Source organism: Dama dama, chromosome 17 (assembly GCF_033118175.1).
Source record: "Dama dama isolate Ldn47 chromosome 17, ASM3311817v1, whole genome shotgun sequence".
Classification (NCBI taxonomy): domain Eukaryota; kingdom Metazoa; phylum Chordata; class Mammalia; order Artiodactyla; family Cervidae; genus Dama; species Dama dama.
Genome location: NC_083697.1, coordinates 51,650,314 through 51,664,604, shown reverse-complemented (window position 1 = coordinate 51,664,604; position 14,291 = coordinate 51,650,314). Strand labels below are relative to the sequence as shown.

The following is a 14,291-nucleotide window of genomic DNA, read 5'->3' as shown; positions in this document are numbered from 1 at the left end:
AACAAATCCTAGTATTTAAAAACAACACAGCATAAAGACAGCACAACTTGTTTGAACACTGAGACATTTTAAATCAAGAATCATTAAATACTGTATATATAGTCTCACTACCTTTTAGGCAAAGGTTAGATAAAAACTTGTTTCTTAAACACTGACTATTGTGGAACTAACCAGAAGTCTTAGATTACCTTCTATCTGCTCCAAGTCTCAGTCCAGACCTATGCTGATTGTAGACAAACTTCCCCTACATGCTTAAATCTTCATTGAATGGGCACCTCATCTCTTTGTCTTAATGGAAACAAACTCTCCTAAGAACACCCTGCTCAAGCTGAAGCTATTCATTCTTACACAACTCCTATCTGTAGCATCAGACCATCACATTGATGGCCTTCTCATTCCCCAATATTGTCTGTAAACTCTCACTCCTTTTATAAAAACGTGGTTTTTTCACTGCTCACACTAGTAAGCTCACACATGAATTTCTTACCTCCACTTCACTAGGCACTTGCTGTTCAGTCATTCTCTTCCCAGTTCATCCAACCGCTCATCAACTTGACCCATCTCATCCGTAAGACCATCACCTTAACCAATCATGGTTCTCATCTCTTCTCACCTGACATTCACCTCTATTCTACTCTACCACCCATTCTCATGCCTTGGTCTTACTATTATTCAAAACTCCATTTTTGAAATAGTAAGTTTAAGATATCAGATAATCTAGACTCTGATCACATTTCGACCTTTCAAGCTCACACGTTCTATTCCTTCCACTACCTGTCCCATTCTCGACCCTCAGCTCCATGACCCTATTCTACTGATTGTCCCTTCTGCTGCCTTTAATCTTCATCTTCTCATCTTCCATTTCCCATCAGCACTTAAAAATAAAAGTTGAAAAAACAAACCTGAGGAACAGATAAACCATAACAGTGACAACAAAACCTCTACCCTCAGACTGTTTTCGGCTGACATCTCTTTCTTTTTATGTAATTGATTAGTGTTGCTTTCTGCTGTACTTTATCTTCACTCACTCAGGAAAGAAATGGTAAAGTGCTTCCATATGATTTCGCCACAACTATTGTTAACAAAGTTACGATAAACTTCCTCACTGCTAAGTTCAGTGAGTATCTCCATCCTTTCTTATCATTGAATGAGCACATGACGTTATTAGTTTGTCCTTTCCTCGACTTCTCCAACCATCTTCTTACCTCTTCCTTCACTCACCGCTTCAAAGTTCTATTCTAGGCCTTGTTCCATTCTTGTTCCACTTTTCCTTCTCAACAAATTTCATCCACTCCCATTACTTCAACTATCCTTTGCAAAGTCAACAGAAGTCCAAATCTGTGACTCCTGCTTTCATCTTTTTCCTAAACTCCGGAACTTCACATTCACCTGCCTAATGGACATTTAAGTATTCCACAGATGTCCATACTGAATTCAACATTTTCCTTCCAAACACACTCCTCCTTCTATGTTCTTTACCTTGGTTAAAAAGGAAAAAAAAAAAAAAAAGAGCCATCACACCTCACCTAGTTATATGAATTGGACACACCAGATATTCTTGACTCTTCTTCCTTCATCATAATCTACATCTGCTGCTGCTAAGTCACGTCAGTCGTGTCCGACTCTGTGCGACCCACCAGGCTCCCCCGTCCATGGGATTTTCCAGGCAAGAGTACTGGAGTGGGCTGCCAGTGCCTCCTCCATAATCTACATCTAGTTAATCATAAACTGTTTCCAATTCTACCTCCTCAATCTCTCTCACATCGGTCCACTCCCCCCTTCACCACCACTGCATTATGCTGAACTACTGTACCAGACTAATAACCGATCTTTTTCCTCCAACTAACTCTTCATGCAGCAGCCTACACAATCTCTTTATGACGGAAAAGGAATATGACATTTTATTGCCTAGAACACTTGATTCCCATTAATTCTAGGATTAGGATAAAGCCAAACACCTGAACATGGCTTAGAATGCTCTATTTATCTAGCCTCTAATTTGGAACTGGGGTCCCTCTTCTCTGTTATAAGAATACTAGGAAAAAGATACTCACTTCACACTCTCATTCCTCATCTCATCTCTCCCTTGACCTCCTATTTCAGGTTTTTGCTTAAAAAGCAGCTCCTCCAGGAGCTCTCCTGGCCCCTCCAAACCTAAGGTCAGCATTTCCCCCTCGTGCTCACATGGCATATACCACAGTCTATTTCCGCAGCATGAAGCTTTTCTCATTGCATTGCTCTTGCTGGTCTCCCTTTAGACCGCATGTTTCATGAAGGAAGTAACTGTGTAAAACGTTCAGCACGGCATCGCAACAACGAGCACAGAGCCAGGCAAAAAAGCAGACACACAGTAAGTATGTACTGAGTGAATCAGTAAACTGAATGAATTCAGAGAGTGAATCAATGAACAACTCAAACAGAAACAGCCAATGAAGTATCTTGATGGACTAAAAAAAAAAAAAAAAAAAGGAGGTGAAACTGAAGGGAATATATTCATAATATCTGACTACCTCCATAATGGACGACCTCCATACAAGGCTTTTTTGAAGCACAAATTATACCATATAAAAACACTTATAATTTAGTAGGCCAACAGTTAGAATTTTACTTACCTATGATTCATATATTACAGAACTAGAAGATTTCCAATATCGGAATCTTCCAAAGTCCAATATCACTTCACCAAAGAAGAACTAACATCCTACAAATACTAAAGGAGTGTATCCAGGCTGACACAGATAATTAAGTTCTACAACTCTTAGCATATGATGCAGCCATTCTCATCAGCCACTGGTTATTTGGTATATACAGTAAAATGTAGCCACGTTCAGCCATGACTAGGAGTGATGAGAAAGACTGAGAAGAATTAGGATTCCCTGCTTGCAAAAAATGAGTCTTACTCACAAATATGGAAAGATATGTCACTAAGAAGGATTAAGAAAAAAATTAAATATATTACATGAGGAAAATTCTAAGTAATCCAATAAAGAATATAACAAAGATAAGAACCAGTACATGGGTCACATACGGAATTGTTTACAACTCTACAATTCTTTTGAAAAATTTTCTTCTCACATATGTTGCCACCTCTTTCACCTAAAGAAATGTACAAATCCTTCCATTAGAGGTATAGTTGAGGGTCCTTCTTCCTTGTGGCTTAATGACGTCTATAGAGGGCTGCACTCAGTTATAACACCATAAAACTCAAGTAGGATTAAAAATCAGTTCACTTTGACCTTGGGTAACAAACTCTTCTATACATAGGTGAGTATGTTTAATAATATCTCCAGGCAATTACTAATTCTCAATGAAAGTCTACAGCTATCCCATCCTGTGATTTATCAGAGTAGTTAAGTGAAACACTATAAGTTTACCATACAGAAATTTATTTCTGAGATAATTTTTCATTCTAGTATCAGTAGTTACATACAGAAGCACAGTGGTTTAATATGATGCTATTTTGCAAACTGTTATGTCCTTATGACAAAGAAGGTAAAATTCTGTTTTGAATAAGGGGGTCCCCCTACCACCAACAACCAAAAATCATAAGTCATATTGGACGTCTGGTTCTAGCAATATGGCAGTCAAAGATAACCTGACCACCATTCCCAACCTCAGCCCCCAATCACACATTTTAAATATCCTCAAATACTTCAATATGTGGAATAAAATAAAACAATAGTTTTAAGTGCATAGCTGAGTTTGAAAGGAGAGAAAATTCTCAGATGCCAAACAGAAAGACTAAAGCCAGAGCCGATAGGCTTGTGGGTGATGTGGGAACTGCTGTGGGAGCGGCTCAGCCTCAGTAATTTAAGGGTTTGGGTATTAATTTGGGGCTATAAATGACGGCTAGAGCCCACATAAGGGGAGGAAAAGGAATCCAGAGTGAGTGTTCTGGATAAAAGCCTGGTCCTCGAAGGGCCACCACCCTCCTCAATGGGAGGGTGTATTGGAAAAAAAAATCTGACCAACGAACAAAGGAACTTCCTTCAATGCATGTTCTGTCGACATAGCAATCTAAAAAGGTTCTTGTGAAAACATCAGTACTCTGGGTGTTCAATACTCAAACTCAGTACAAGCTAACTCATATTACCCTGGAGATCAAGTTTTCACTACTACAAAAGTCTGTGAAACTCAAATTCAAGAAGTTAACCAAAAAAGAAAAGGATGGTCCTGAGTAGGTGAAGCCCTTGAAACTACTGCCAGAGCAAAAGAAATCCTATTGAGGAGCTCCTCACAAAGTGTTTCCCAGGAGGAAGAAAAAAAAGCAAATCCTTTTAAGATAGTTCAGTAAAACACTTTAAAACAGGAGAAGCCATCTGCTATGCAAACTCAAGAAACAGGTGCAATAATTCATCAAGAACACCAAGTAATACAATTATCAAATAAAACTAAAAAATAAGATGTTTAAGGTCATTAAATTATAAAACAAAAACTGAAAATATGAGAAGAGGAAAACCATTAAAAAAACAAGTAGATTTTATGAAGAGTCAAGGAGAAGAGAAATGAAAACAGTCACTGAAATTAAACATTCAAGGAACAGGTTAAACAAACTTAGAGCTGCAGAAAGAATAAGTAATCTAGAAGACAAATCTAAGGAAATTTCTCTGCATGCAGCACAATTCGATAAAAAGAAAGGTTAAGAGATATGGAAGATAAAATAAAATCCAACATGTACGTAGAGGCTAATATTAGTCTTATATTTCTATATGGCTAATATTACAGTAGGAGTAAAGAGAGAAGAAAAATACTATTCAAAGAGAAAATTACTAATAATTTTCCATAATTGAAAAGAGATATACATCTTCAGATTCAAAAGCATACCAAGTATCTGGGGAAAATTCTATACCTAATTATACTACAACAGAACTATATAATAAAAGAAAATGAAAACATTCTCTAGGCAATGAGAGAAATAAGAGATTAACTAAAAAGAAATGAGAACAATCTACCTTACTAAAACTTCTCAGCAGTAACAGTAAGGGGCCAGAAAATGCTCTCAAAATGCTATGGGAGAAACAATTATCAATTTAGAATTTGATATCCTATTAAATAACTATTCTAAAGTGAGAGTGAAAAAAAAGACATTTTCAGGCAAAGACAAAAAATTTACCACTCCCAGTCACTCCCTGAAAGAACTTTTATCAAAAAATACATTTCTAAGGAAGAAGAAAAAAGGAAAGAATGAAGAAAATACAATGAACAAAGAAACACATATTTCTCAACAATGATGGAATAAAACAATAAAAAATGATTTTTGCAGGGTATTCAAAAGAAAATACTAGACAACATTAATATATAAGATGGGGAGGGGAGTGTCTAAAATTAAAGCATCTGAAAAACCTTAGGAGAATGATAGAGAAGCTGAGAAGAGGTGTAGGAAATAGACAAAATAATATGCCAGAGATAAATCCAAATGGATCAGCAAGCAGATTAAATGTAATTGGATTAAGTTGACCACAGCTGGCAACAGAGATCCTCAAAGAGAATGCAATAGAGTAACAGTTACTGCTATTTCTTATACAGACATATTCTAGAGCCTGATGTTGGAAAAAACTTTAAGTAAAAGAGAAGAGATTATATTGGCAAATATTAATGAAAAGAAAGCTCTTTTAGCAATTTTAATATCAGATAATACAAACTTGAAGGCAAAAAGTACTGTTAGCTGTAAAGCAGTCTCTGCATAATCATAAAAGAATAGTTAATCTTCTAAAACGATACAGTGAACTTGTATTTACCATGTAACTTGGTTCAAACTATATAAAACAGAAATGAGCAGAATCACAAGAACAAACTGATAAATATGAGAGCTCTTAACACATCTTTCTGTAACTGATAGAAAAGTAGAGAAAAATGTTGGTATATAGAAGATTTTTCATAACTAATACATGATTTAACTAACAATGTAGTACCCTATAACTAACAACTAAGAAAATAGTTTTCAGATATGTGTGCAAAATTTTAAATAGTCAATCACATAAATGCTAGGTTATGAACCAAGTCCCAGGAGATACCAAAGAATAAATGTTATATAGATACAAATCTTTAACCACAATACAATTAGAAATTGATAAGTAAAGATATTTTTAAAAAACTAAGGACCAAATAAACAACAAAACAAACACACTACATTTGGAAACTAAAACATATACTCCCAGGTAATTAATATCTCAAGGAAGAGATATGTTAAAAAGTTCGAAACATTTTTAAAACTAGATGGCAATCAAATTACACATATTAAAACATGTAGGTTCAGTTAAAGTGGTTCTCAGAGGGAAATCCATAGCCATAATATCATATATTAGCAAAATGGGAAGACTGAAAATTCATAAACCATTTTGAAAACAACTTGGCAACAACTCTTAAGAAATGCCTTCCCAACAACTGAGAGATTTCTAGATGTCCACCCAGAGAAACTCTCCAAGTCAGAAAGAAGGAGACAGAGGTAAGGATACTCACTGCAGTGTTGTTTGCAAGAGCAAAAGAACAGAAAGAACCTATCTCGGCAGAAAAATGGATAAACTGTAGTTTACTATTGTGTGTGTGTTCAGTCATTAAGGCGTGTCCGACTCTTTTCAAACCCACGGACTGCAGCATGCCAGACTTCCCTGTCCTTCGCTGTTTCCTGAAGTTTGCTCAAACTCATGTCCACTGAGTTGGTGATGCTATCTAACCATCTCATCCTCTGCCCCCCTCTTCTTTTTTGGCCTTCAATCTTTCCCAGCATCAGGGTCTTTTCCAATGAACAAGCTCTTCGCATCAGTTGGCCAGAGTACTGGGGCTTCAATTTCAGCATCAGCCCTTCCAGTGCATATTCAGGGTTAATTCCTTTAGGATTGACTAGTTTGATCTCCTTGGAGTCCAAGGGACTCAAGAGTTTTCTCTAGCACCATAATTTGAAAGCATTAATTCTTCAGCGCTCAGCCTTCTTTATAGTCCAACTCTCATATCTGTACATGACCACTGGAAAAACCATAGCTTTGACTACACAGACCTTGTTGGCAAAGTGATGTCTCTGTTTTTTTATATGCTGTCTAAGTTTGTCATAGCTCTCCTTCCAAGGAAAAAGCATCTTTTAATTCCGTGACTACAGCCACCATCCACAGTGATTTTGGAGCCTAAGAAAATAAAATCTGTCACTGCTTCCACTTTTTCCCCTTCTATTTGCCATGAAGTGATGGGACTGGATGCCATGATCTTCGTTTATTATTATAATATATAAATAAATATACTGTGGTTAACTCATATTAAGCCATTTTAGTGAATTTAATTAATCTGTATATAAACATGGAAATTCTCTGAAACATATTTGTGAGCAACAAGTTGTGAAATGATACCTACAGCTTGATAATATTTATGTACATTTTTAAACAACCAATTGCATCTACTGCTTACAGCTCTGGCTGAATGTAATGAAAGTACAACACGCTTTGGAGACACACAACACCACAACAATTTTAGCAGGAAGGAGAGACGACATTTTCTTTTTCAGAGAAAAAGAAAGATGAATAAAGCAAAATGTTATCTTCGTAGTAAATAAGTAATTTATTTTCAGCATTTTAAAGCATATCTGAAGAGCTTTATGGTAAGAAATTTTAAATAAATTGCTACTACAAGTTCACTATAAACATTTAGTAGATACTATAAAGGTCATAGGAAAACAACTATTACCTGTTCTCCTATCCACACAGAGCTAACCTGTGATAATATTTTCTTTTTTTATTTGTACATTTGTATTTATTTATTTAAATATATACAATATTATTCTGGATATAGTTTTTAATCTTTTATTTGGCACTTAACATACCATAGGCAGGTTTCCTTGTCATCACTTCACACTTAGACAATTTACCACACATCCATGGTGCAGATTTAAAACTGCTTTAAAGGATATACAATGAAGATCCTTCCTTCTACCCTAGACCCTAGTGCTGCTGCCAAGAGTTTATCTATCAGGTCTGTCACTAAACAGAGTGGAGTGTTACTTTTTTGCCACCAGGTGGAGACAAAGCTCTCAAAGTGTAGTCTCTGGTATAACTCATTTTTCAGAGATAACAAATTTCAGCATTTCTAAAACATCATACTGAATTTAAAATCAGTTCTTGTACTTTCCTATTTTTAAAAGTTCAAATTTCTTTGTATATCACAATCACTAAGAAATTATTCACATTTAGTTTAAGTTTTGTTTTTAAATGCATATGTGGATATCTTGTCCCTATCAAAAAGTACTTTTAAAAAAGGAAAGAAAAAAACTGGTTAATTTTAGGGAATACATATATATATATACTTCTGATATTGAATAATGTTTCTAAGGAGAAACTGTAACTAAAAAGCTATCATTTTCAAACAAAACCATATACTTATGAATCAGTACTGCATATGGCAAGCTTAAAGGCAGCCCAACAGCACACGGTTCAGACAAACACAAGCTGTCGGCAGAGCTGGCCCACATCTAGATGAAACTTTGCCATCATCACTATTCTGCAGCACAGGGCAGGTGAAATGACTGAGGTCACGCACCGGCAGTATGTAAATGCAGTGAACACTGCATACAATCTGCCCTCTCCCCTGTTCCTCTTGTCAGAGGTTAATGTCTCCCCAGTCTGCTTGTATTATCTGTCTACGATTAAACTAGGTAATTAAAATCACAGATGTGAACACAAGCAAATAGGTCACTGACTAATTATTTGCAAATTAGGGCTTTATTTCATAAAATTGCTTTAAAATTAGAACACTTTCTAAATCTTAACTATTAGGAAAGCTCTAACAACTGGACAGAAAAATTTAAACTGGAAAATGGTTATATATCATGATTTGTTTCAAATTTCTGTGTAAGTTTTCAACTGATCAATGATTAAACTTTGAGCTCCATTCTTTGGAATCTTGTTCTATATATACTGTTTCAAAATGGTTACAAAGATTGGGGAAATGTATCAGACAAGAAATAATAAGGATAAATAGTTCTTCAAATAATTTCTAATGTAAGAAATATATATTTTAAATTTAATCTCTGTAATTTTTCAACAGTTCCAAATATTAATAAATTCTAAAATATTAAAACTTCACCTTTCTACCAAAATGTACTCTTAACATTATAAACATCTTCAAAGAATACAGCAAAACAAAGCAATTATAATGAAAATTGTACATGTTAAAACCACCTCTGGGAGAAGCACCACTTTCTAGCAAAAAAAAAATATATTTTATAAACATAAACACATTTAATTTTGTTTAAAGTTGAATGGATTTAGTGCTTTATGAGTTAAATACAGCAGGATAATTCTCTTAAATAAAAAGACAGAATTGGAAAAGCAAAACAAAATACTATGAAACTTGCCTATTGGACAGCAACTCAATTTAAATTGATTGGCTCAAAGTCACAGAGTTGGTTAGTGAGTGGCAGAGCTAGGATTGGAACTTAAGGTTTCTAAGGTCTTTCACTAATTTTTAGTTTCTACTATAGATAATGCTATCATATGAAAGGATGTTTTGCCTCAAAGTTCAGCATTTCATTCATACAATGACTTAGCATGTATGATATGCTATTATATATGCATACATACATATGTGTACCACACATACCTTATATACTATTCTCAAACAGTAAACACAATGAACAAAAAGAAAAAAAAATGAAGAATTAACTAAATTTTTATTACAGACTTCAAAGCAAATGATTCATAAAAGGTATGGTACAAAGTTAATTTTTAAATTGTATCAACTCTTTTTTGAACTAACCACTTACCGGGAAACTGTGACACTATTGGGGGTGTATCTTCATCTAAGTCATCTACTCCTCCAGCTATGGGATAGGGTGGAATGGAGACTCTGGGCATCACCACCCAGCTGTGATCACAATAAAGCGAAGAGGTGAGGCTGGGGAGTCCCGAGTTATGGGCTATCTGAAAGCCACAGATCTTCTCTATCTGCTGCCAGCGAAAAAGTCGTTCTCGTAAACAAGTTGTCAACTCAGAAAGAGCTTTCCTGGAAAAGTCAATATAGGAATTACTTCCTCCATCAAAAAGTCTTTAATACAGCACTGAAAACAGGCAACTGTATGAGCAGACCAAGGTAGTTAGCCAATTTCCAGAAGAAATTATCCCCTCTTAGATTGAGCATAAAGGATATAATAGTACATGATTACATGACAAATTAAAACATAAACTGTCTGTAAATCACAAATTAAAATTTAAAATTGTCTATAATTACAAATTAAAACAAATTGTCTATAAATTTTATTTCTACACAATAAAAATAGACAGATAACTGCAATAAGATTCTTACTTTGCTTCCAGAATTTTGTGGTCTACCTCATCTAAGGAGGAGCTATGTGCAACATGTAGAGTTCCAAAGACTGTGCTCCTCTTCTTTTTAATTTTCTCTGCCTAAAAGCCCAAGGAGAGAAAAATAAGGCTCAGTTTGGGAAAAAATACACACACTAATAAGGTTTATTTTGTCTTGAATATATTAATAATTATAAAATCAATGGAGAATTATTAGCCAAGACATAGCCCTATTTTCTAAAAAAAGGAAAACAGATGAGGAGAAAGCATGCTTTCCTAAGCCAAACTTTGTTCTGGAGAATTTTTTCTCTTTATTTCCATGGATCAGAAAGACCTGAATCTTCTATTTAAAACTAGAAGAACGTAAACTATATCCTACTGCAATGGAGGTGTTAGTGAATGCACTGAGTTTTTTATTGTTCTTTTTCACTAGAAATCAGAATAAGACTCAATAATTTCACACAATTATTAATAGTCAGACATTAATTTCTAGTAACTACTAACCTGAATCAGATATGAAGCAGCAACCTAGAGGAGAAAAGCTCTGTATAAAACATTTATGATCATGATAGAAGGGATGGTTTTTAAATGATACTAAGGTCATTCTGAAAGGTTTACCCTTCTCTTAAAAAAGTAACTTTACTCTACAGCCTATGATTACAAGAGTCAATCTACCCACTAAGTTCCAATTCATGAAAGAATCTGTGATACTAAAAATTTTATTCAGGCCTTTGTACACCAACTGGTTAATCCCTTTAGAAATGTTAGTAAGTTCTGCAATATAGTCAAATACCTCATCCTTAGCAATAGCTAGCTGCATTTCAGCATTCTGTCTTTTTATATTGTAGTACTGGACTTCCACTTCATGTGTTAGCTGAAGCCATTTTTGAAGTGCATCTGGAACAGACCAGCTGCTTCTGAGTTCAAATTCTTTTTCCGCCTTTTTTAGAGCCATTCGAACCTGGGAGGGAGGGAGGAAAAAAGAAAAGAAAAGGAGGAGAGGAGAGGGAGGTGGAAAGAGATGCAAAGGAAAGTGGCAGAGGTTGGAGAGAGAAAGAGAAATTTCTCTTTTTTAAAAGTATTTAAATTGTTTTTTTAAAAAAAGAAATTAAGATTTTTTAGTACCAGAATTAAAAGAAAAAAGCAATCTGAATTATACTCTTTGTAAAATCACAGTCTAAAATGATATTTCTAACACTCAAACAAAAGTTAAAGGTTTAAGTACATCTTAAACTCACTAAGCAAGGTTGTAAAAAGCCAGAGGGTGAGAGGGAGCTTACATCTCTCTTATGTTGCAATACTGCATTTTCACATTTTAAAATAGCCAGACTCAACTGAGAGACAAAAACCCAGGGCATGTACCAACTGAAATGGATTACATTTTTCTCATAATCTGTTTTTTGGTTTGTTTGTTTATGGACAGGATATGAAGAAGTATCCAAAACAGGGAGAATACTTGTTCTATTACCCCTTCTAATGTTCCCAGAAGACTCTGCTGGGAACTATACACTATATAGACTCTGCTGGGAACTATATACTATAACTATACATTCATTTTTAAAGTAATTACACCATTTTAAAAAAGGTTTTCAGACATCTTCTTTATGCCAGTTATTTCTCATTGTTATGAGCACATCTGCCTCTTATAGTCTGTTTTATATCACCTATATTTAATTTTTTCCTGCTTCTCACACACCAGAAAGTAGATAAATTAACACCTACAGACCAAATGTAAATTTCAAGAAAACAGACTCTGAGTGAGATTCTTCTTGATTTTTCCAAGGGAAATTATGAAGAGCTTCAGTGTCAGAATGTCTAAGTTTTTCTTCTAGCCAACTTTTAGGGGAGCCAGACAACAAACAGAAACCTAAAATGCTTAGTGTGTGAGTTTGTGAGGTGGTATTAAGTGCTAACAAGAAAACTCTTAAGGACAGTCTAAGAAAATGAAACAGAGGAAGAGACAACCCATTCTAGGAATGATTCATTTAAAAACTAGCAAGAGCTCAAGCTAAGGATGTGTAAAGATACATGATGGAATTTATGAAATTATGCACACATATTCAAGACCTTCAAAGTGATGAGTGAACTATGGAGCACTGTGCTTTAGGAGCACCAAAACTGCAAATTAGTTTTTCCAAAGTTAACTAAAACTTCATTCCTAAACTAACGTGCAAAGGAATGTCTGATCTGATCACATCTAATTTATTTAAATAAACCTTATGTGCCAGAGTAAACTAGAATACTAGACACAAATTTCTGATAAAGAGAACAGCTGTCAGATACTACAAGGGAAAAAAAAAAAAGTGTAGAAAAATATTTTTTAAAACTTTTTCAAGTTTTCTAAAAACTTCCTAGAACTCTAAAACCATCAGACAGGAAGTAAATAATTCAAAATATAGACATTAACAGGGAAGGTAAAACAACACTTACTTACTTACTTAAGACAAAGAGTAAGCAACACTTGCCTGATGCGATTAGTTATGCAATATGCTTGGGACAATACTGCGCTTAATAAGACATTGGCAGAGCCCTGCTAATCTCTCAAGAAAGAAGCTGAGCTCAGGTCCTGTGACACGGAGTTCTATGCAACACTGCAAAGTGTAGGTCACATGCCCGTCTTCTTCTAAAGTTAAAATTTCTGTCAGTTTTCACTGTCAGGTGAGAATACATATAATCTGAACAAATTCACTCATGCTTTTCTCAGTAAGATGTATTTCCCCCAAAGAGCTCAATAAAGAGGGAAATAGATGCAGTGAAAATTGAATAATTAATAGCTTTTACAAATGATGAATTGTTTCAAAATACAACAATTACATAATTTTTGTGTCTTAGGAATAAAAAAAGTAATAACTAAAAACACAGTATCTCACACACACACACACACACACACACACACAACTTAAGTATCTGAAAACTTGGCTTCTGGACCTGACTTCATGATTTATACCTCTGTGAGCTTCAACAAGTTCTTTCCTTTCTGAGGCTTATTGTTTTGTGTATAGGGGTACTATGACTTGTCCTGATTTTAAGTTTCTTGAGACTTTAAAAACAAAATAATTTATGTATTTAAACCACACAAAATATAAAGTGGTACTATTACTCATACAAAAGCTCTTGTTTAATGGAAATTAACAAAATATGTACCAGTTTTTCTGCCTTCTAATTTTGAGGAGTTGATTACCCATCACATAAGATACAATAAAGCTTTAAACTATGTGGAATTATGGATTATGTGACATAATATGTAAATTAATTTCCCAGTTAAACTTACTTCTATAAACAAAGCTTTTAATAGCAGTATGGGAAAACATGGACTTTGGAATAAGACACACGTAATCTTGCCTTTGCCACATAATAGCTGTGTTACCTATGGCAAGTTATTTAACCTCTCTACATACACATCTCGTCTGTAGATGAGAACGTATCTATGTACAGTGAGGATTAAAATTTATGAGCAAACCATTTGCAATGATGTACACAGCATAAAGTTTTGGCACACAGTAAACACTCATAAAAATTGTGTTTCTTATTACTATAATCATATTGGACAGAGTTCTTTTTAAATACCCAATTCTCTCCTTTAAATTACTGACTGAGGATCTCATTAGGATTATTAAGTTTGTGCTGGGTTGTAATATCCTGGTAATCTTAGGGTCTGCCATGCAGTGCAAGACCTCTAGGCTCCAAATCCCAGACTAGAATACTTGTGATTTAGAGGTCCTTCTTTACATGGTGTCTTTTCCTCTTACTGAGAGGCAGTCTCCATTACAACATGCTATCAGTTTATGTCTCTATAGAAGATTTCCCTCTACTGCTTTCTGATTTGTCCTTTCTTATCTGCAAAGATCAGAAAAACAGTTAACAAGCTTTTTAGTTTAGTACTGGGAACAAACCGAGACTTGAATTCTCGTTGAGAACAGGTATGGAGTTGTCACAGAAGTAAAGAACATACAATTAATTCTCAAACACAGGCTAATTTTGGCTAGGCCTTTTTTGTGAATTCCTTGC

General features: G+C 34.8%; 1 protein-coding gene across 4 annotated transcripts in view; it reads right to left on the bottom strand.

Moving 5' to 3' along the window:
- The window catches only part of STIM2 (stromal interaction molecule 2), a 167,667-nt gene that overhangs the window by 7,036 nt on the left and 146,340 nt on the right, over positions 1-14,291 (bottom strand). For 3 of the 4 annotated variants that reach the window (XM_061164510.1, XM_061164512.1, XM_061164513.1), the window contains 4 exons: positions 11,077-11,244; positions 10,788-10,811; positions 10,285-10,385; positions 9,746-9,984 (listed from right to left, as the gene is read on the bottom strand). In XM_061164510.1, coding sequence (XP_061020493.1) covers positions 9,746-9,984; positions 10,285-10,385; positions 10,788-10,811; positions 11,077-11,244 — 532 coding nt within the window. The remainder of the gene's footprint in view (positions 1-9,745; positions 9,985-10,284; positions 10,386-10,787; positions 10,812-11,076; positions 11,245-14,291) is intronic. The other variant, XM_061164511.1, reaches the window with a different exon arrangement.